Source organism: Oryza sativa, chromosome 1 (genome assembly GCF_034140825.1).
Source record: "Oryza sativa Japonica Group chromosome 1, ASM3414082v1".
In the NCBI taxonomy this organism is placed as follows: Eukaryota; Viridiplantae; Streptophyta; class Magnoliopsida; order Poales; family Poaceae; genus Oryza; species Oryza sativa.
This window is the reverse complement of record NC_089035.1, coordinates 34,233,910-34,257,384: the sequence shown is the minus strand read 5'-3', so window position 1 is coordinate 34,257,384 and position 23,475 is coordinate 34,233,910. Positions and strand designations below refer to the sequence as shown.

General features: G+C 47.8%; 2 protein-coding genes across 3 annotated transcripts; one reads left to right on the top strand and one right to left on the bottom strand.

Annotated features, from left to right (window-relative positions):
• Positions 1–64: 64 nt before the first annotated feature.
• On the bottom strand, positions 65–9,053 carry LOC4324135 (probable nucleoredoxin 2). Of its 2 annotated transcripts, none has more exons than XM_066307016.1 (3): positions 8,556–9,009; positions 7,470–7,949; positions 65–904 (listed from the first exon to the last, which is right to left on the bottom strand). In XM_066307016.1, the coding sequence occupies exons 1-3, from the start codon at positions 8,589–8,591 to the stop codon at positions 299–301; spliced, it is 1,122 nt and encodes a 373-aa protein (XP_066163113.1). In that variant the 5' UTR covers positions 8,592–9,009; the 3' UTR covers positions 65–298. The 2 variants fall into 2 exon arrangements, with proteins under 2 accessions (XP_066163113.1, NP_001404750.1); NM_001417821.1 differs by having other exon boundaries at positions 78–904; positions 8,822–9,053.
• An 11,666-nt stretch (positions 9,054–20,719) lies between these two features.
• On the top strand, positions 20,720–21,468 carry LOC4324134 (uncharacterized). The gene has a single exon (XM_015777763.3). It carries the CDS (start codon positions 20,836–20,838, stop codon positions 21,178–21,180), a length of 345 nt encoding a protein of 114 aa, XP_015633249.1. The 5' UTR covers positions 20,720–20,835; the 3' UTR covers positions 21,181–21,468.
• Positions 21,469–23,475: the final 2,007 nt, after the last annotated feature.

Sequence of the window (23,475 nt, the reverse complement as noted above, 5' to 3'; positions counted from 1 at the left end):
GGTTATAATATGTTATGAAACTAAGCTTGGGCTCATTAATTTGCTGTTAGGGAGACGCAAGGCAAGACCCAAGTCTTCGTTCGTATCCAGCATTATCACGTTTATTCAACACCCTGAACTGCATCACTTTTGCAGCCAAGGAACACATAACAGAAGTACAGAAACCACTTGTGTTATCCTCATCTATTCTGCCATCAGGCTTGGCAAGAGCAACCCAAGCTTTGTTCAGATCAATAGACACACACCACACCACACCACGTTCAGTTCAATATACTACGAGTTGGAGGGCCCTATGCTCCTATTCCGCCCTGCCTTCCATGTCCCGACCGCACCGGAGGTGTATCTCGTAGCCGCAGGCGATGCACTGGTACGCCCAACCGAGCCCCTGCTCGTCGCACTCGCAGCAGATGTACGGCCCTCCTCCCGACTTGTCAGACACGATGCTTAGCTCGTGGCGGTGGCCGGTGTGGCGCAGCGACGGCGGGTACCCCTTGGCATCCTCGTCCTCCATCTCCTGCAGCAGCCTGATCTGCTCGTCGGTGAACGGGAACGCCATGTCGAAGTAGAGGTTCACCAGGTTCCTCCCCTCCCTCGTCACCGTCTTGCCGTCGGGCCCAACCACCACCAGCGTCGGGATCTCCCGGACGTCGAAGTACCTGGCCAGCGCCCCCGACGACGCGCCGTCGTCGTACGGCAGCGCCAGCCACGGCATGTCGCTGCACGACCGCAGGTACCCGTCCTCCTCCTTGTCCATGGGGATGTAGATTATCTCAAAGTCCTCGGCCTTGCCCTTCAGGTTGCTGTATATGGCGGCCAGCTTCGCGGTGAACTTGATGCACGGCGCACACCGGTGCGCCGAGAAGTAGAGCCCTACCGTCTTCCCGACTAGGCTCGAGATGGGAACCTGCAGCCCTTAGCCATGGTGAGGCCAACAGCTGGATGCATTCATGCTTTGGATCAACGGCAATGGTAATGCAAGCTCGATCTTGTGCCATGCACCGACGCTCTTAAACTTGTTAGAATAATTGGGCTAGGCCCAACTTATAATATTAAATCTCAAAGGCCCATAATAAATGTTGAGGATAATAATACCACCTTAGAATTTAAGCGAGAAATATCTCAACCTAAATAGGGAGTTATTGGAGGCTCCCTGTTGACCAGTTGAGGTGAGGGTCGGAATGCCACGCGCGCGCGCGCGCCGGGCCGTGGGCGAGGGCGTGGCTGGCTGGCGGCGTGCGTCACGTCGCTATCCTTTTGCAGCCACTAACCCACGTTCCCACGATTCCCTCTGCAACACTAACCCACGTTCCCACGATTCCCTCCGCAACAGCGCGTCCACGTTCTTTCTCCTGATAGATAAGGAGGCCGCGAGTTCGATCCGTCTTCTTCGCTTCTTTCCCGGTGTTAGTTTCTCCTTCTCCGCGCCTGAGTTGCTCTCGCTTCCTCGCTTCTGATCTCTTGCGCGCACGAGAGATTGGAAAGAGCAGTGCCTCCGAAACCACACCTTCGCCTGAGATCTGCACCGGGTAGGCGGGTGAGCAGTGCCTCCGAAACCACACCTTCGCCTGAGATCTGCACCGGGTAGGCGGGTGATCAGGTTTTTGGGGAGTGCCTCCCGCACGACTGCTCGTCGCCATGTCTGGAGTTGCCGCCGCCACTGCCAGCGGAGGTGGTACGCCGCCGACAGGAGCTGGATCCGGATCCGGAGCTGGTGCGCCAGGAGGAGGTGCCGTGAACGACAACAACAACGGAGGCAATTCTGCCTCACCATCCAGCGGAGGGCCATTCTCGGGGTATAATCTTCTCCTCCTGCTACTGTTGTTAGCGCTATCCATGTTCCCATTGTTAGCGAACTATGTGCGCTATGTTCTTGTTCCTGTTCTACATGATGCCTCTAGCATGTTATCGCGTTACTGGTATGTTCCTGTTTCTGACATTCATGATGCGCATAGTATGCTACTGGTTATGTTAAGATCACCCTACGCTGCTTATGCCATGATCATTGTTTCAATTTCTTGGATTAAAATATGCCGATTAATGACTATATTGCCAACAATCCAAAAACCTGATAGGTCATTTTCGGTAGTTGGCTTTGCTGCTGCACTGAAACCACATGCTTTTGATGGTTCAAACTATAAGAGATGGAAAGCACGTGCACTATTGTGGTTGACAGCGATGCAGTGCTTTTATGTTTCACGGGGCAAACGAAGTGAACCACCTCTTTTTCCTGAGGAAGAGGCCATGTTCGAGGCTTCGGATTGCCTGTTCCGTGGAGCATTGATCAGTGTACTCGCTGACAACATAGTGGACGTGTACATGCACATGCCTTCTGGGAAGGACATGTGGGATGCACTTGAGGCCAAGTTCGGAGTCTCTGACGCCGGCAGTGAGCTGTATGTCATGGAGCAGTTCTATGACTACAAGATGGTCGATGATCGTTCTGTAGTAGAACAAGCTCATGAGATTCAGATGCTGGCTAAGGAACTTGAGAACAACAACTGTGAGTTGCCGGACAAGTTTGTGGCGGGTGGCATTATTGCCAAACTACCACCTTCTTGGTCGGACTTTGCCACTTCTCTAAAGCACAAGAGACAAGAGTTCAGTGTTCCTGATCTCATTGGCTCTTTGGGTGTTGAGGAGAAGGCGAGGGCAAAGGACGTCCGGGGCAAAAAGGTTGAGGGAGGTTCTAGTGCCAATATGGTACAGAAGAAGAACCCTCATGCATCCCACAACAACAAGAAAGTCAAGCCTGATGTCAAACCCAAGGCTGCAACCAATTTTAAGAAGAAGGGCAAGGGAAAGGCAAAGGGAGACTGCTTTGTGTGTGGCAAGTCTGGGCATTGGGCCAAGGACTGTCCTGAGCGCAAAGACAGGAAGTCTGCCAACATGATCATTAGCGAGGGCGGAGGAACATCGGGGTACGGTAAAATATTACCTACAGTTCTCTCTGTTTTTCATTCACCTGATTGGTGGGTGGATACTGGTGCTAATATTCATGTATGTGCTGATATTTCTCTGTTTTCTTCTTATCAGGTCGGGAGAGGTTCCTCCTTGTTGATGGGAAACGGGTCGCTTGCGGCTGTTCACGGTGTTGGTACGGTCGATCTAAAGTTTACTTCGGGAAAGACCGTGCAGCTGAAGAACGTGCAGCATGTCCCTTCAATAAAGAAGAATCTAGTTAGCGGCTCTCTATTGTGTAGAGAAGGTTTTAGACTTGTGTTTGAGTCCAATAAATGTGTCGTATCTAAATATGGGACTTTTGTTGAAAAAGGTTATGACAGCGGAGGCTTGTTCCGCTTTTCTTTGAATGACATGTGTAATAATCATAATGCTGTGAACCATATTAGCGAGAATGATGAGTCTAATGTGTGGCATTCGCGACTCTGTCATGTGAATTTCGGGTGTATGACGCGCTTAGCTAACATGAGTTTAATTCCAAAATTCACTTTGGTCAAAGGTTCCAAGTGCCATACTTGTGTTCAATCGAAACAACCTCGCAAGCCTCACAAGGCATCTGAGGCGAGGAATTTGGCACCTCTAGAACTTGTTCATTCTGATTTGTGCGAAATGAACGGCGTGTTGACTAGATTTTGCTATGTGTATCTATTGAAAACAAAGGATGAGGCATTGCATTACTTTAAAATCTATAAAGCTGAGATAGAAAACCAACTTGAAAGGAAAATCAAACAGTTGAGGTCTGATAGAGGTGGGGAGTATTTTTCCAATGAGTTTGCATCCTTTTGCGAAGAGTTTGGAATTATTCATGAGATGACGCCTCCCTATTCACCCCAATCAAATGGGGTGGCCGAAAGAAAGAACCATACTCTAACTGAGATGGTGAATGCCATGTTAGACACTGCGGGGCTTTCCAAGGAATGGTGGGGTGAAGCAGTTTTGACTGCGTGTCATGTCCTGAATAAAATTCCAATGAAGCAAAAGGAAGTAACACCATTCGAGGAATGGGAAAGGAAGAAATTAAATCTCTCATACCTACGAATATGGGGCTGTTTGGCCAAGGTAAATGTACCTATAGCCAAAAAGCGGAAACTTGGACCAAAAACTGTTGATTGTGTGTTTCTTGGTTATGCTATCCACAGTGTGGGTTATAGATTCTTAATAGTAAACTCTGGAGTACCCGACATGCATGCTGGTACAATTCTTGAGTCCAGAGATGCTACATTCTTTGAGAATGAATTTCCTATGAAATATACACCTAGCACTTCTAGTAAAGAAACTGTCATGCCCCATGAGCACTATGCACCGATAGAACACAATGATCAAACGCCTGAGGAAAATCCTGAGGAGGACAACATTGTAGATACTCGCAAGAGTAAGAGACAAAGGGTTGCAAAATCCTTTGGAGATGACTACATTGTATACCTCGTAGATGACACCCCAAGAACCATAGAAGAGGCATATTCATCTCCTGACGCTGACTACTGGAAGGAAGCAGTACGCAGTGAAATGGACTCGATTATGTCTAATGGTACTTGGGAAGTCGTTGAGCGTCCATATGGGTGCAAGCCCGTAGGATGCAAATGGGTTTTCAAGAAAAAGCTTAGGCCTGATGGTACAATCGAAAAGTACAAGGCAAGGCTTGTGGCCAAGGGTTATACCCAAAAAGAAGGCGAGGACTTCTTCGACACATACTCACCAGTTGCTCGCTTGACCACGATTCGAGTACTACTTGCTCTGGCAGCCTCTCATAGTCTTCTCGTCCATCAGATGGACGTTAAGACAGCTTTCCTAAACGGAGAGCTGGAGGAGGAGATCTATATGGATCAACCAGACGGGTATGTACTAGAAGGTCAGGAGGGAATGGTGTGTAAACTATTGAAATCCTTGTATGGCCTCAAGCAAGCACCTAAGCAATGGCATGAGAAGTTTGACACCACGCTTACATCTGCAGGCTTTGTTGTGAACGAAGCTGACAAATGTGTATACTATCGCTATGGTGGGGGAGAAGGGGTGATCTTGTGCTTATATGTCGATGACATACTGATCTTTGGGACCAGCCTTAATGTGATTGAGGAGGTCAAAGACTATCTGTCCAATAATTTTGAAATGAAGGATTTGGGAGAGGCTGATGTTATTCTTAACATCAAACTACAAAGAGGAGATGAGGGTGGGATTACACTTGTGCAATCCCACTATGTGGACAAGGTTTTGAGTCGCTTTGGATATAGTGACTGCAAGCCAGCTCCTACTCCTTACGATCCCAGCGTGCTATTAAGGAAAAACCGAAGAATAGTAAGAGATCAACTGAGATACTCTCAAATCATTGGTTCATTGATGTACTTGGCTAGCGCAACGAGGCCTGACATCTCATTTGCTGTAAGCAAGCTGAGCCGGTTTGTCTCAAATCCGGGAGACGATCATTGGCAGGCTCTGGAAAGAGTAATGCGCTATCTAAAGGGCACTTTGAGCTATGGAATTCACTATACCGGGTATCCAAAAGTACTAGAAGGGTATAGTGACTCAAACTGGATATCTGATGCTGATGAGATAAAAGCCACAAGTGGATATGCGTTCACACTTGGAGGTGGCGCTGTTTCCTGGAAGTCTTGCAAGCAGACCATCTTAACGAGGTCAACAATGGAAGCAGAACTTACAGCACTAGATACTGCGACAGTTGAGACCGAGTGGCTTCGTGAACTCCTGATGGATTTGCCGGTGGTTGAAAAACCAGTGCCAGCTATCCTAATGAACTGCGATAATCAAACAGTGATTATTAAAGTGAACAGTTCAAAGGACAACATGAAGTCATCTAGACACATCAAGAGAAAACTGAAATCTGTCAGAAAGCAGAAAAACTCCGGAGTGATAGCATTGGACTATGTCCAAACGGCTAGAAATCTGGCAGATCAGTTTACCAAGGGGCTACCACGTAATGTGATAGACAGTGCATCGAGGGAAATGGGCTTGATACCCACCTAAGGTTGCATAATAGTGGAAACCTGTCCATTGTGATCGGAGATCCCGTGAATTTGGATGGTGAAACAAACTATTGTGTGACTGAGAGAAGAGACCCTTGAAAAGGGCTCATTTTCATGATGTGCTTCTCTTCTTTTCTGCATGGTAGGATGGCTTATGTCTTAATGTGATCCGAGTGGCTTTTCCAAGCAGAGATGTTGACCTGCAGAACATCTCAGAAGGAACACACCTATATGAGTTCGACTGCTAGTCACAGTCTATGAGGTTTGGGCGATCTCTAGATACTCATGAAAGGCCTGGAGTTTGACTTATATGCTCCAAACAGAGGGGATGCGAACGGCAGCCCAGTACCAGTCAAGGTTCTGAGTGAAACCTGATCACACAAAACTTACAATTCAAGGCATAGTCCACTGTTCAGTTGTGGTCTGATGTAGCTCATTTCCTAGGTGGAAGTTCAACTTAACAGTCTCCACCAAAACCCTGGTATATCAAACAGGCACAACATTGAGAACATTTCTTATGAGCCTTAAAATTTGGTGGGGATTGTTAGAATAATTGGGCTAGGCCCAACTTATAATATTAAATCTCAAAGGCCCATAATAAATGTTGAGGATAATAATACCACCTTAGGATTTAAGCGAGAAATATCTCAACCTAAATAGGGAGTTATTGGAGGCTCCCTGTTGACCAGTTGAGGTGGGGGTCGGAATGCCACACGCGCGCGCGCGCGCGCCGGGCCGGGCCGGGCCGTGCCGTGCCGTGGGCGTGGCTGGCTGGCGGCGGGCGTGCGTCACGTCACGTCGCTATCCTTTTGCAGCCACTAACCCACGTTCCCACGATTCCCTCCGCAACAGCGCGTCCACGTTCTTTCTCCTGATAGATAAGGAGGCCGCGAGTTCGATCCGTCTTCTTCGCTTCTTTCCCGGTGTTAGTTTCTCCTTCTCCGCGCCTGAGTTGCTCTCGCTTCCTCGCTTCTGATCTCTTGCGCGCACGAGAGATTGGAAAGAGCAGTGCCTCCGAAACCACACCTTCGCCTGAGATCTGCACCGGGTAGGCGGGTGATCAGGTTTTTGGGGAGTGCCTCCCACACGACTGCTCGTCGCCATGTCTGGAGTTGCCGCCGCCACTGCCAGCGGAGGTGGTACGCCGCCGACAGGAGCTGGATCCGGATCCGGAGCTGGTGCGCCAGGAGGAGGTGCCGTGAACGACAACAACAACAACGGAGGCAATTCTGCCTCACCATCCAGCGGAGGGCCATTCTCGGGGTATAATCTTCTCCTCCTGCTACTGTTGCTAGCGCTATTCATGTTCCCATTGTTAGCGAACTATGTGCGCTATGTTCTTGTTCCTGTTCTACATGATGCCTCTAGCATGTTATCGCGTTACTGGTATGTTCCTGTTTCTGACATTCATGATGCGCCTAGTATGCTACTGGTTATGTTAAGATCACCCTACGCTATTTATGCCATGATCATTGTTTCAATTTCTTGGATTAAAATATGCCGATTAATGACTATATTGCCAACAAAACTTACCTGTTCTTGGCTACCGTTCACGTAGTCTTTCCCGCTGACGGAGAAGATCTTCTCCAGCGTCTGAGACGCGAACTTGCGCTGCTCGTCGGCCTCCAGCTCCGCCACCCTCGCCGACGTGAAGGGGAATGCCCGATCGCCGTAGCGGTGCACGAGCTCGACGGCATCAGGCTGCACGACCTCGCCGTTCGGGGCGAGCACCACCAGGCGCGGGATGCCCTCGACCTGGAACCTCTCGCTGAGGCGCTTCTTGCACCCGATGTCGCCGAAGGGCACGGCGGGCCACGGCATGGCGCGGTGGAACCTCTCGAAGGACGGTCGATTCTCGTCGCACGACACGAAGATGACCTCGAAGCCGGCGCCGTGCTCCTTGAGCTGGTGGTAGGCGGCGGTCAGCGCGGGGGTGAAGGCCTCGCACTTGGGGTACCAGTTTGCAGCGAAGTACAGCCCTATGATCTTGCCCTCTAGCTCAGAAATCTGCACCTGTGAAAAATACACCTTCCTTTGAGTTTTGATCAGATTGTTCATGGACCATTGGACCATGTATGGCTGACAGAAATGGGGAACAAGATATGGCAAAAAAGGCAGCAAAGGAATGCTTCCCGGTACAAAAGAAGGCGTACAGATGTCAACACTGAGACAGCAAAGTTGCAAACACATTCTGCACGAAGCTAGTATTCTGATTCTTGTAGTGTGGACTGGACTACAGAATACCGAACTGTTCTAAAAGCCGAAATCTGATTCCTCTTCTATTTCACAAAATCCACATACAGTTTGGATGTTCTCTATAAGAAAAAAAAAAGCATCTGCGTATTATATTAGAACCTTTCTTTCGGTTTGCGTTTTTACTTTTGCAACCAAAAAATAATCTTATACTGTAATTTATAAGTATAACCTTGAGAGTTGGGACTTGAGATTTCTTAGAGCTGGCAAAGGAGTTAGGATCGTAATTCAATTCTTTGGCACCCCGTTCCTAGCCACTTGTTTGAGAGGTTAATACTCAACAGTCGATGGGATCATAAGGCTTGCAGCTTCATCGTGAAAAACTGATGATTAAGGATAGTCAACCATTCCTGAGGAGTTACTCACTTTGATTTTGCCGTCTGACTGAACTGATACATCCATAGCACAATATATATTGATTTTCGTAATATCAGATCAATTCACCCGCATGATTTATATCCAGCCTAGCATGTTCAAATCCACCCCAGAAATCAAGGATGTGCTTATTGTTCGCTTGCCACAGTACAAGGCCTGGATAAGCAATCTTTAAAACCGGAGAACAGCAAGCAAGTTTAACCGACAAGAACCGATCGAGTAGAGAATCAGAAACAAAGCATGAACGGGACGAGCACCTCGTTCCCAGTTGGAGAGATGAGCGAGGCCAGAGGCAGCACAGAGCCGCCGACGCCCCCATTCTCCCGTGCTTCCTCCATCTCCGGCTCCCGTCCCATGTCCACTATTCTTCTCGGCGCTTTCCCTGTGTGCTCGATTTTGCTGGGCGGCAGGCGGCAGCCGCTAGCTAGCTAATAACTAGGTCCCTGCAAGACTTCAAGTAGTGGAACGGTCTATGCAGACAACGTCCTCGAGTCGAGTCACGCCACAGATTTTCTCCAGAAATAAATGGGCAGTGCGCTGTGCGCTCGCTTCATTCCTTTTCCACAGGGGCGTTCACGTCATTTCGGCCGCCGTGACGCCGTCCGTCCGTCCGTCGCTGTAGGGCGCCGGGTAATGGCCAAACGCGGCGGGGGCTTTCAAAGCCTTCGCGTGCGGTGTGGCGGTCTGCCGTTCGAGCAGCTGGCAGGGGCGCGGAGGCGACGGCGCGGAGCACGTCTTTTTGCCGCGCGGCCCAGGGGTACGTGGGGGGCTCGGTAGCTAGCAACGGTGGGCGTGGAAAAGGCACCGGGACACGGCCACACGGGGGTCAGTGGTGCGCTCCGACTCCGAGACCGATCGGCCAGCTGCAACGCAACGTGTTCCAGTGGGCGCGCGGCGGCGTCACGGTGGTTGCATCGGCTGTATGCATGATCGTAGCCAAAAGTCTTGACGGGAACACAAAGGAGGCAGAAGATCATCATCATTCGAGGATGGGAGGATTTTGCAAAAGGTGATCCGTAGCCATTGGTGGATGCATGATTAACGTCTGTTAAAGTTGAATCATGCATCGTCGTTAACTAGCTAGTGCCAGCCGTTACAGAATTAACCAGAGGCGGCCTAACGTCTTAAGACACGTCGCGCCTAAGGAACTCGCTCGAAAACGCGGAACGATCGTAGATGCGACATCCATGAAAATACGAAAAGATGTGCTCCATTATCGCCTCAACATCGAAAGAGACATACGTACCGCGCCAATGATGCTCAAGGCCGTGCTTGCTCCAGACAGACAACAGGAGCATGATTATAACCTTTCTCCCTTGTCTTCCAAGATACTGTACCCACACGAACACGGCAGCTAGCTTGGTCATCGCGTGAATCGGATAGGGCGACCGCACCTGTCACGCATGTACAGGAGTGAACTCCTGTAGTCCTGTAGCAGAGGCGATCACTGCGGAGGGACGTGATAAATGATGGTGCTCAACCAGCCCACCTGGCCAGCAGCCGCCGCAACCAGAAGGGGCACGTGGTGGTTGGTCCTGGTGGAGAAAGCTAGGGGGGATAGTACAAAACGAACGGCCAGGTCACCGGTGCGGCGTCGCGCTCGCGCTGCTCGCGTCACGCCGGGTTCAGCGAATGCCCATCAGCCCATCCTTCCTTCCGCACACGGGGCCGCGACACGTACGATACGACACGGCCAAGTCGAGCGCGCGTTTGTCCCTTTCGTCACGCAGCGTGAGACTGCAAGGAGGCCGGCGCAGGCGGCACCGAGAGGGGAGAGGAGAGGAGCCGAGGAGGAGGGCCCCTTCCGCGGTTCCGCCTCGAAGGAGCTACTGAGCTTTCCACCTTCTCGTGATGGCGTCGCGACTCGCGCGTGCTTCTTGAGTTCTTCGGTTTTTTTTTTTTTTTGAGAGGTTGAGTTCTTCGGTTCTTTGGCCCTTCGAGCCACTATTGTGAATTTGTGCTTATCTTTTCCGGCGGGGACAGGTGTGAGGCGTTCAGGACTTCAGGTCAGATGGGATTAAGGGGATGGGCGGAAAGAACGGAAAGGAGTAATAATGCAAAAGTTGCTTGCGTCTTCGGATGATCAACTGTCCAAGTATACATGGGAGAACATAGTCTATTCTCTATTGGGTATTGGCAGTCAGCCGTGGCAGTTTGAGGAAATCTCGACGCCAAGGCCGATTCCAACTTTTTTTTCTTCAAACTTTTAACTTTTCTATTACATTAAACTTTTTTACACACAAATTTCTAACTTTTCCGTTACATCATTTCAATTTCTTTAAACTTTTAATTTTAACGTGGAACTAAACACAGCCCAAATAGCTTTCTCGGTGTTGTTACTGCTGTATGACAGTAGGACTTGCGAATACCGCACCAGTAGGACTTGCCAACAATGAAGCCCATACACGACACACTGAGCTAGAAGACGGCCTGGTTAAATCGGGAAGGACGCGAGAGTTGTGATGGGCTAGAAGTGAAAGCATGGGGCTGGTTTTGATTAGAATAGTTCACTTTAGGTTCCTTAAATTTATCGTCGAGTCTAAAATTTATCCCTAATTCAAAATACCAGATATAACGGGTCTCTCAAATCAATCGGATCACCCAAGGTCTTAGACAGTATTATACCCGGTTTTACTTAACGTGGCAAGCCGAGTCATCTCCCGCGGCCCCCACATGCCAGTAAATAGTACTCTCCTCTCTCTCTCCTCTCCTCTCCTCTCTTCCCTTTCCTCCCAATCTGCACCGGGACCGGCGGCGGCCGGCGGGGAGAAGGGGCGGCGCCCTGCCTGCTTCCGTCGCCATCATCAAGCCCTCTTGTACACACGGTGTTGTGGATTGACGTCGCCGCCGTCGACAAGAGCAAGGTCCTTGAGGACACGACGACATAGTTAAAGACGACGAAGACGGTGAGGTTGCCGCCACCATCCGCCGTGACGAGGAGATGGATGTTGAGGACGACGATGTGGAGGCGGCCGAGAGGGAAAAGCGAGGCATGCCTACATCATTCCAAGGAGCCGTGCGTGTGCTTCCGATTGTTCCGGGAGGAGGGAAGGTTCATGCTGATGGAGGTGGGGATCCCCGGGAAGGAGAAGAAGAAGAGGAGAAGGAGGAGGGGAAGAGGATAACTGTAATCTAGCTAGAGGTGGGTTGAGCAAGTCCGGTTGAGGTTCATCACCCCACGACGAGTTGGGCGACCAGAGCAGAGCCCCTCGCGTCGTCCCCAACGTTGAGGTAGAAGTTCTTCCTGAGGAGCTTGAGGCGGTCAGGGAGGGCAGTGAGCAGGACGTGGACTCCAAAAAGGGTAGCAACGCAGCCAGCAAGGCCGCAACCTACTCCCAGCTCGAGCGCCCGCGCGTCTCGGAGAGCAAGGCGTACCGACTTGACGGCACGCTCAAGGAACTTGGCGAGGACGACGGCGCTGTCCTAGACAACGGCACCGGTGACGCCGGGCGTGGCCATGGAGGACGGGAAACCGTTGCGTGTGAGCGCGCTAGGCCGGCCGCCGCCCGTCCTTGTGACCTAGGTGGGAAGAGATGAGAGAGAGGGGAGAGGGGAGAGAGAAGAGAGAGGAGAAGAGAATACTAGACACTGACATGTGGGTCCATGCTGACTCGGCTTGCCACGTCAGCTAAAATCGGGTATAATATTGTCTAGGATCTTAGATGATCCGGTTTTGTAAATTGAGGAACCTGTTGTATTTGGTATTTTGGTTAGGGACAAATCTTAGACTCGGCGGCAAATTAAGGGACCTAAAGTGAACTTATTCTATTTTAATTTGTTTGTGCAGCTGTTAGGCCGATGAGTACGTCGGCTGTACCGGCCTTGTCTTTTTAGCTCTCCTGCCACCTTGGGCCCTATCTATTGGTCCCTCATCATAACAAAGGCCGCAAAGACATAAATAAAAATTATTAGACTGAAATAATCGCCATCAATTTCAACTGGTGTTATGAGGTCAATCGAAGTGTACGCAGTTTGTACCTCTATGGCTCTATATATGGATACCGGAGATTCCTTTGATGCCACTTTGTTCACATCATAAAACAGGATTCAGTATTCCTTCCTTATCACCTTTTCCCATGGTTGCACGTTTGAGAAGTGTTCAAGATTGATGTTCTAGTGTGACATTGGCTCCCAATAAATTTAATCAGGTTTAGACACGAGTACTCACCAATATTGCGGTTTGGTCAAGCATGCACATCAACAAACCTGCCGCTGCAGCTTTGGGTCTTAGACAACGATTTGCCTACCAAGAACCTTTGAGCTCCTTTTTTGATGGAAGAAACTCTTTGTTCCCCGGGGGGAAAAAAAACTTTGCTCTCATGCAATGACCGCTTACTTTTGCCCCTGTTCCGTCTTCTTCCTTTTTTTTTTTAAAGAGGGCAAAAGCTTTACCTCGTATATTAATAGAGATGGAGAAAAAACAGAACAAAGAAATATATATAGAGCTCTTTTTTTGGAAGATATCATTTAACCTCTTCTTTTACGTGCTCTTGTGGGTTTAGCTTTCGGGGCTTGCCATGTCCATCTTATTCCATGATGTGTGTGTTGGAACATGGAAGAAGTTGTATATTATGGGCGTGTGCGGCTGATATTTTTACATAGTCAACTTGCATCGATTTTGTAATTGTAGTTTGTATGGCTGCCAAACATAGCATATGGGATTTTCGGATCTCGAGAGCTTTTTTCTTACATGCATGTCGCATAAATATATATTATAGAATTTTTTAAAAAATAATTGATTGAGATAGATTAACGTGAGATATATCACTCCTCCATGAATATACAATGTTAAATTCGATTTCTACATGTTATAATAAAATGAACAAATTAAATTAAAACTAGTACTATGTGTAATTTACAACTATATTTGCTATTTTTTTATAACTTATAGAAGTCGAATTTAAACTTGCATATTTATTAGATATATCTTATTTTAAAAAAATAAATACTTTTTAGATAACATGCAAGAAAATGAGATGATGTTTTCTTGAGGGATGAATTAAAATGCTCTTCCGTAGAATTATGCAGTGATATTACTCAAGTCAATTTTATCCAAGAAAGTGACGGATTCAGTGTTGCCCCAGAGGGCCCAGAATGAGTGACTGCCAGTCTGCACAATTATATGTCATTTTGCACCATTTCTGATTTTTCTTCTATCTAATTTGATCGGCAGAACTGCTACTTTTGTTTAAAGAAAAACCAAAGGACATATAATATTATTTCAAACACAATTATTTACCACGTGCGCCTCTAGAAGAACTTTATCCTATTGAAAAATCAAACTTGAAGAAACGAGGATTGAAAGTGGACTAAAGGCCTATTTCGTACACCGGGATACTGGATATACTTATAATAGTAGAGATGTCACAGAGAAGCATGATGAACGTGAAGAAAGCGAGCCAATTGATGGATTGCTGGGCCGATCTGTTCTTCCTCGACACTTCAAATAAGTAAAGTGTCTATCTTGAACAAAATAGTTTGATTTTAGGATAGAGGCCTAGTCAGTATATTACTGTGTGCGCAAAAAGAGAATTATTTTTTTTGGAATGAAAGGACCTTAATATCGCTTAGAGGGGGGTGAATAGGTGTTCCTAAAAATTATCACAACTTCATAGCATATTAGAGTGATGATAACTTTTGATTCAAATCGAAACTTCCGGTATGGGATTGGAAGTTCCGGTCTCAATCGAAAAGTTCGGTGGATAACGGAATAAACACTAGCTATGAACTTGTAGCTCAAACAAACAAAATGTATATGAATCAAAAGGTGACAAATAAGGTATCTAAGCAAGATATAAGGTCACAAACTAAATCAAATAAGCATGCAAGTAGATCGGGTAAAAACAAGCTCAAGCACAATATGAGAGAATGCAAGAACAGGCAAACCAAGAGGGGAGACGCGCGATTCGTTTCCCGAAGTTCGGATCCACGGATCCTACGTCTCTGTTGAGGAGCCACAAGGGCCGGGCCTATTTCAACCCTTTCCTCACGAGGGTGCACAAATGCACTCCTCGGTTTCACTCTTGATTTCTTCCCTTGCGGAGGCGAAATCAAAGCCTTTACAAACTTTCCGTGGCACACCACAACCTTGGGTGCTCACCGGCAACGCCTAGCCGTCTAGGAGACCTTAGTCCCCAAGAGTAACAAACACAATCGAAGATTTGCTTGCTATGAACTCGAGTGCTCAAAGTATGGAGTGAAGCTCACTAGCTCTCAACTTCTCAATCACTCAATCCAACTCTTTTCCCTTCTCAAATCCCTCTCACAAAGAGGCACCACAAAGGATGGAGTGAAGCTCACTAGCTCTCAACTCCTCACTCTCTCAATCCAACTCTCTCCCCTTCTCAAATCCCCCTCACAAAGAGGCACCACAAAGGTAGAGAAATGGGGATGGCTATTTGGCTTTGGATGTGTCTAATACTCCCCAAGAGCAGCAGCCACTCAAAGGAGGGGTGGAGGAGTTTATATACCCGAGCCCCTCAAAAACTAGCCGTTGGAGGCCAAGACTGTAATTTTCGGAGTTTCCGAAAAGCATTTTCGGACAAGTCCGAAAACTTACAGAAGCAAATCTCAGATTCGCAGCCATTCTCGGAATGTCCGAAAAATTTCGGAGTTATCCAAAAAATTTTCGGAAACTTTCGGAGTTTCCGATAATTTTTCGGACTTTCCGAAAAGCACAGAGTAAAACGACTATAACTTTTCGCTCGGGAGTCCGTTTTTGATGAACTTGGACTCTATGGAAAGCTCACTCAGAGGACTACCCAACTCAACCAAAAACAAGGTCTAAAAACACTCAAAGGATAGGTTAAAGCTTGGGTTTCTCTCAAGGTAGCACTATGATAGGTCACTTTGAGCACCGAGACATACACAAACACCTCGACGTTGCATCCCTCTTAATAGTACGGCATTCCTAAATTCAAATGTAAATAAGAAGAGAACTACACCATTAGAAATGCCCTTTTTTCATCTTTCTTTCATTGTCTTGAGGGACGCCAATGCCGATACCGTTTCACCATATATTCTTCAAATGATTGATGCGGTTACTTGTAGCTTTAAATGGTCTCGAACGGTCCATCATGACAAAGCCGTCACTCGCCCTTCACCACCGGATTTGGTTCTTCGGTGCCAAGCCCCTTGCTTGCCCTTCACCGCCGCATGGTCCATCGCGACCGAGCATCGCTTGCCCTTCACCGTCTCGCCATAATAGCCACTTCGTATCACACATCTTCAATATCTTCACTTTGTCATTCTTGGTATTGTTAGATGTAATGATATCAGTTGAGCATCAACACCTTTGTAATCCTTGGGACCTATTTCTTTCATTCAACTCAATAAAATTATTAGTCCCAATGATCCGGTTGTCAACCTACACATGTTGACCAACCGATCGCATGTATAAAAGGATATGAATAAATGATGAGTATTAATCAACACCACAAGTGTCATATACTCAAATATATGTTCAAGTGTAAAGATCCCAATTAAATGAAGGTGAATAATTTGGATCGATTACATGCATAACTAAAGTATAGGATTTGCTCCCCCTAAATGTATGCGTACAAAATATTTGTGTGAAGCAAGAGTATGCATAACAAGATATTAAACATTGAGAGCTTATCCTATATAAGAATAGAAGGCATTTATTAAATATAGACAATAAAATAAAAACATACCTTCATCATCTCCACGTTCTCAATGTAAATAGACTAAATAAGAGATAATACTCAAACAAAACATTAGTCTCACATGCATATGCCAATCACGTGGAAATATTATATACGAACATATCAATATGTACATGAAGAGAAAGAGTGATACATATAGCTTGATCTCCATGTATTTCATCCTTGTGATTTAGGTCCACCAACACTCCACTTTCATATCCACATGAGACTAGGCAAAGAAATGCTTATAAAAACATTAGTCTCACATAATTGGATTTGTTATTAATCATCAAAACCAAATCAATGGCACTTGAACTTTCATGGAACGACTCGCACGAGACGGTGCGGTGTTCTATCGATAGAGCAGTAAAAAATTACAAGATTACAACCCTGAAAGGTCATAACCAAGAAAAAGAAAAAAATATACCACCACCCACACACCGGCAGCGCCAACACACATGACAGGAGAAGGTTAGCACCGGACCGGTCGCCACTAGACCAACAAAGGTGCATAGACGAGATCGCCATAGCAAGGGGGGTGCCAAAACGACGTCTTCAAGAAGAGAAGCAACGAAAAACCGCTGTCGCCATCCGTCAGGGCTCAAAGGAGGCAAGACTGGGCTTTCGCCTGGCAACCACCCTTGAGGGGTGAGACAGCACAACAACGCCCTTAGGAGGGGGAATTAACCATCGTTGTCGGTCCGGCCAAGGCCGAGCTAGGTTTTCACCCGCTGCTCGCCACCTGCGAATCCACGGCTGACACACCGATGCTCCACCACCACTCAAACTCTACCAACATGTGGGCCCCCTGCACTGACGCCCCCCGCCGGCCAACCTTCTCGCGCTAAAGACCGCGCCACACCCACCGGCAGCTCCACCACGCACCGAGGTCGCTTCTTCCACCGCCAGCCGCGCCTCTCGCGCCAAGCCGGCCTCCTCCACCGTACGCACCTCTCGCGCCAATTCGGCCTCCCTCCATTGGCTGCGCCTCTCGTGCCAAGCCGGCCTCCATCTCCGCCGCCCGCGCCTCTCGCGCCGAGCCGGCCTCCGCTGCCATCGGCTGCGCCACTCTGCGACAAGACGTTCTCCGACCCCTCCTCCAAACGATGCTGCGCCGGTCCAATGTAGCCGTCTGCCACGCCCTCGGCAAGCCGTCCGAGGCCGCCATGCCTCCTCCCACCACCGTCACGGTCACCATCACCTCACCATCGCCGCCGTCACCTCACACCCGACTCCTTCCCCGCCTCCACTGCCGACGTCGCCGCCGCCTCCTCAGTCACGGCCGTCGCAAGCCGGCCGCCGTCGCCGCTGCCGTTGTCACCAGCCACCGACGCCAGCAGCCGCCGTCGCAAAACCGTCGCCACCTCCAATGCAGCCGCCCCGACGTCGTTGCCATGCGGGGGGAGGGGGGCAAATCGGCCTGCAGCATGCCAGATCCGCCCTCCGGGGGGCCAAAATGGCCTGCAGCACCTGATCCGGCCGCCGTCGCCGGTCTCGCCGCCAGAGCCACCCGCCGTTGTCAACCTCGCCGCCACCTCCATCCCCGCCACCATCTCCATCCCCGCCGGCGGCGCCCCCTCACCATCCCCGACGCCGCCGTCGCCCCCGCCGCCGTCGTCGCCTTCCCTGCCGCCAGCCGCCACCAACTGTCGCTGCCACCTCGCTATCTTCAATCCCCGCCGCCACCACCACCAATTGCCGCCGCCACCTCAGGCCAACCCTCCGCCGGCGGCCTCCCCGCCAGATCCAGCCGAGGCGGCCTGGATCTGGGCGGCCTTTGCTGTCTCGCGCGGCCCCCCACCGCCGACAGGAGAGGCAGACAAAGGCGACGAAGCCCCGCCGCCGCCGTCCTTGCAGCCGCGCGGCTTTGCCGGCGGCCGCTCGGGCGGCAGAGGGAGGAGGGGGGAGCGGCGATGCCGATTGTTTTCGCCTCCCGTGTCACCCGTGAGGGAGGGCGGCGCGGGGGCCGAGAGAAGAGAGTACTATGTGGCTAGATTTTGCGTATGCATCTATACAAAGTATGAATTGAATGAAGGGTGAGAATTATTATTCCAGTGAAATTTTATCACCCGAAACAGACAAATAAATTGGCAGTGCTGAAGCTGAATGAAGTTCCGGGCTAAAGTTCTCCAATTGCAAAGTACGTTTTAGAGTTCAACTCGACAACATGCATGATATGATTTGCTACTTAAATTTACAAGCTTTATGCCCTCTATGGTCATAAACAATGATAAAAGATCAAAATAATGCTATTATAACACACATGAAACCAACCGCCAATCGGAAAAATGATTCTCAGTTTTTTTTTCCTTCTCTAGATCGAGTTAATGTTGTAATAGTGATGCCAGGAAATGATGCTATAGATTGCACTGTGTACATGAGTAGATCAGAATCAATAATATTACTGAAGAACAAGTTCTATATATAATTGGCATTTGGCAAGCATCACCATTTGTCATTTGCAAGGCGCAGTTAGTGCACCAGTCCTTTTAATTAACCCATGCCAGTGCACCAGTCTAATGAAACGTTACCCAAAGTTGGAGAATTTTCTTAAACTAGTTCTCTTAGTTAAAAGACAAAGTTGGGTTGTTGCACCTAGTCGACCAAACGGAATTGTTCTCTAGTGTCATTATCCTCGCCTTTCCAATTGCTATCTTTCGGCAAAACAACTTTCCAATTGTTCTCTTAGTTAAAACATATCTTGTTGTAACAAACAACTTTCTGTGATATTGCGTATCACTCAGATTCCAACTATATTTTCGGTCCCAAGAGACGTACGTATTGCATCTTTTTGTAATTTGTACAGTGTAAAGGGGGCTTAATTTGTTCTGATTTTCAGTGTCCAATCCTGAAACATCTGTCGTCTGTAGTTCTCGTAGCATTTACTTTACCATTTTCCTCCCATTTGATGGATGAAGAAGAGACACAAAAGAGCCATGACGTTGCGAGCACGACGTGTACAGTCTGTTGGCTAAGCTTCGATAAGATTGAAGCGAGAGTTTGCTGTTTACAAGCACTAGCAAGTAGCGAGAAGCCGAGAGCAAAGTGGGTCAAAGTTAAACGGCACAACCAGACGGCCAGTGGCTAGTGCAGCCTTCTACGCGCACTTGTACGCTTTGGGAGTTGGGACAATTGAAGCGCACACGGTTTATGAACCAGATTGGTGGAAGGATGCTACAAGCCCACACAACACAATACGCTGACGCATCAGAGTATCAGATACAAGAGATATTCCGTTCACATCGACTCACCAAAGTGCGTACGAATTTGCAGTGCAAATTCCTTTTGTCCATGAAAACACTACATAAATATCGCTCCTCTCGTTCTAAAATATAATAACTTTTAGTGTTTAAAAATTATTTTAAAATATAACAACTTATCCATCAACATTTTCAATCCTAATATTTTATCATTTAATTTAGTTCACTTGTCTCCACTTCTCAACTAATCATAATATTTTATTACTTAATTTTATCTTTTTTAATATTTACGTTTAATTTTAAAATATTCTATATCATGTGACGGAGGTGGTACAGCTGTGAAAGAAATGAGCCTCATAAATCTAGTTTTTGCCAAAGACATGAGTTGTCAATAAATTTCTTCGTGGCTACTCCTTTGTGCAATCATTTGAGTCAACTCTTCTGATACGAACTTCTTGCGTGTTAGCCCACAGTGGCTCGGCGTGCCGGAGTGCTGCCAGTTCATGCCACCCGGCCAAGTGCAAGCATCGTTCCTACAGTAGCGCTCTAGCGGTGGAAATGAACGGGATGAACATGAACGCCACCGACACGGAAGCATGTCCTGTACCATTGGAGTTGGAACTCCTAGCTCATCCCTTCCCTGAGTATCAAGTCTCAACTACAGAGGAAAATTCTTGCGGTGGTTCACAGTTGCATCAGGTTTTTAATTGACGTGATTAGTTAACGGGAGGAGGTGTGACGAGATCCGATGCCAACGATCAACCACACGAACTAATTGAGGCGACACCCCAATCATGGGCAAACCGCCACAGGATGTGTCAAACGTGAGTTGCCAGTTCACCGCCGCCGATCAATCTCACGCACTATAGCCGGTCGGCGGCCGCGCGCCACCGACGAGACGCCAAGGGAACAGCACGCGGCGATCACGACGGCCCAAAGCCCCAAACCAAGCGCGATGTCCTCCCAACCCGCCGCGGCTAAGCAACTCAAAGCAAACCGCACGTTGGGGTCGCTGTGGGCCTGTGGCTCGTGCCGCGCCCGTGCTGCGTAGGGGAATCCCCCTCGAAAAGCCGCGTTCCCACCCCGCGCGTCGCGATCCCACCTATGCGAGATGCCCCCACGTCCCCGCGTTCAGACCACCGCCCGCGCGGGGGCCACCACCCGCCGCCGTCCACCTCGGCGTCCACGTTGGACTGGACCTCCACATCGGCGTAACTTTAGGTGATGGGAGCCGCGACCGACCCGGGTTACCTCGAAACTATAAAACGGCTGCCTCCCTTCCGAATCGGTCACACAAAGATCATCTCGAACACCTACTCCGACACCGGAAGTAAAGCAGCGCAGCAACAGCAAAGAAATCAACCCAGAAAGAGGAAAGAAGATCATCTCGATCATCTCTGCGCATACATGGGGAACTGCGCCGTGACGCAGCACGCCGTGTCGTGGGCCGACGACGGCGAGTGGGAGCTGCCGGAGTCGGGGGAGGAAGGCACCGCGCCGCCGAGGAGCGGGGCTCACATGACGGAGGTGACCATCAGGATCACCAAGCGGCAGCTGCAGGAGCTGGTGGACAAGAGGGCGGCCGCCGCCGGCGGCGGCCACGGCTACCACGTCTACCGGAAGAGCCGGCGGTCGGCCGCGGAGCTTCTGGCGGACATCATGAACGCCGGCGAGGTCTACCACCAGCACTACAGGGTGGCGCACTGGAAGCCCGCGCTGCAGAGCATCCCGGAGGCCGCCATGGAGTCATGACACGTCCTGCAGTGGCGTGGCCAACTTCGTTTGCTTTTCTCTGGCTGCATCCTTGCAGCTTCGTTCGATGGAACACAGCTTTTTTGTGACCTATGGGTGTTGTTGTTCTCTCCTAGCTCAGATTCCACGAACGATGTAAATTAGTAGGATGATTAAGTGATGACAGATACAACGGTGTAAAGAAGATGATCTGTCGTCCACAATCCATTACTGAGACATGGAAAATGGAGAATTAATTCATGTGAAAATGCATGATGATCATGGGAGCAATTAAGTGCCCTTCGTGCATTGCTACCTCCGTCCCAAAATAAGTACAGCCATAAGTTTTCACGCCCAATTTTGATCGTCCGTTTTATTTGAAATTTTTTTATAATTAGCATTTTTATTGTTATAAGATGATAAAACATGACTTATGTTTTTAATTTTTTTTAAAAAAAAATTAAATAAGACGAATGGTTAAAGTTGGGCGCTGAAAATCATGGCTATACTTATTTTGAGACGGAGGTAGTAGTTTCTTAATGGTCAACGAGATCTGCTCAAAATGATTGGGTGCTCTACTGCTCCCTGGTAAAGTTGTGGTACCCATGCAGACAGCAGAGCTTGGACTAAACAGAAACCTTACTATACTTCCTTTTGGTTCAACACGGTATTAAAAAAATCTAGAGCAGTTTTGTTCACTTGATTGCTCCATGAGGCGAGAATAAGCTAATTTTATCCTACATTTGGATGATTTTTTTTATGAAACAGTAGTATACACATCTTGATTAGTTTTTTTTTGAAGATAATGATCTTGATTAGTTTTTCAAGAGAACACTTTCATGCGCAAAATGTTCAGTTACCTACTAGCAGTTAGGTAGTCATTGTTTTTCCAGCTTGTAAAACAAACCCAGACGCAACGAAAATGTTTCATAGTAGTAGTAAACTACGAAATTATTACTAAACATTTATAAGTTTTTTTTGTGAGACTTGACCCAAACAACTCAGCACATCTGAGCATTAAGTTTGAAAGGCCATCTTCACCACAAATTAATCCATACATTTTGAGCTGCTGGCCATGGATGCAAGCACTTGCAAGTAAAAAATATTTTCCATAAATTCTATACATATATCAAAGTAAATGGGGGGCAGATATCAGTCGACGCACACTAGTAGGTGCTCTCACCAACACGTTGACAAGACAAAAGTCTGCGTCGAGGGTTGCTCGATGTGCCAATCAATCGATTTAATTTCGAATTAGTGGTGGCGTTGCTGTCGTTTTGACCGCGGATAGATGGTGTACGTTGCTCTCCCGGCCACTACCCAACAACAAGGCTCTGGAAATTGTTTTGTCCACCAAAGTGTCAATTCCGATCAGCTCAATGCAGCTGGTGGTTAACAGATGAAACAATTATTAGGTGAGAATAAAAAAACTGGTGGAATTCGCCATACGAATTATAGTTTCATGGAAAAGGGTCTAGGCTGACGCAGAAATGACATAATAGTATCGCAATGGTACTTCAGCGTCTGCGTCTGCAGACTTCTTGTGCGGAATTAGCTAAAGCCTGCACATAAAGCTTGCATTATCTTAAAGAGGAAGTCTCCACATAAATGGCTACGTACAAATGTTTAATTCCGTGGAAGCTTGCCACTTGCTAGCTTGTAACAATGTTAAGGATTTGTTTGAAACATAGCATTATCAAAAGACGTGAAGGGAAAACCAGTATGAATACAATGTAATATTCACAAAGAATTTAATAGGATTTTAAGACACACGAAATTTTTATTTTTTTTAAACGTAGTGTTAAGAAAACGGAAGAATTGAACAAACACATGTTAAATGCAAGTGTAAAATAGAGAATCAGAAAACATGAGGAAAATAAATGAATGATTATATGAATAGGCCATAGGAAAAATGTAGTAGCCAAATGAGAGATAAACTCATAGAAAATTTTTCAAGAGGTACGAGCTCTTACTATTTTTTCTCTAAAATCTATATGCATTGTGCCATTTCTAAGAAACTTCATAGGATTTGAAAAACTCCAATCCTTTATTTTGAAAAGGCAAATAGATGAAATTTCTATGGGATTTTAATCCTACAAAATTACTCCGTAAATCTTGTGAAATTTGTTTCAACAGATCATCTCAAAATTATCGTTTGATTAGCACACATGAAAAACACAAACTCAAGACACGAGAAGAAAAACATATGGGCATTATGCTTATTTTTCTCTCCGAAATTTCTATAACAGTTCACTCCATAGGAATTTTAAATAGATTGGTTGGAATCAATCCTTTGTTTTAAAGCACTCCATAGAT

What these genes read in the sequence shown, in the direction of transcription:
- LOC4324135 (NM_001417821.1), bottom strand. Translation starts at nt 8,920, where the DNA reads ATGGGACGGGAGCCGGAGATGGAGGAAGCACGGGAGAATGGGGGCGTC. An exon ending in TCTCTCCAACTGGGAACGAG is followed by an intron (nt 7,950 to 8,821) that starts GTGCTCGTCCCG and finishes TATTTTTCACAG; the next exon opens with GTGCAGATTTCTGAGCTAGA. An exon ending in TGAACGGTAGCCAAGAACAG is followed by an intron (nt 905 to 7,469) that starts GTAAGTTTTGTT and finishes TAAGGGCTGCAG; the next exon opens with GTTCCCATCTCGAGCCTAGT.
- LOC4324134 (XM_015777763.3), top strand. Translation starts at nt 20,836, where the DNA reads ATGGGGAACTGCGCCGTGACGCAGCACGCCGTGTCGTGGGCCGACGAC.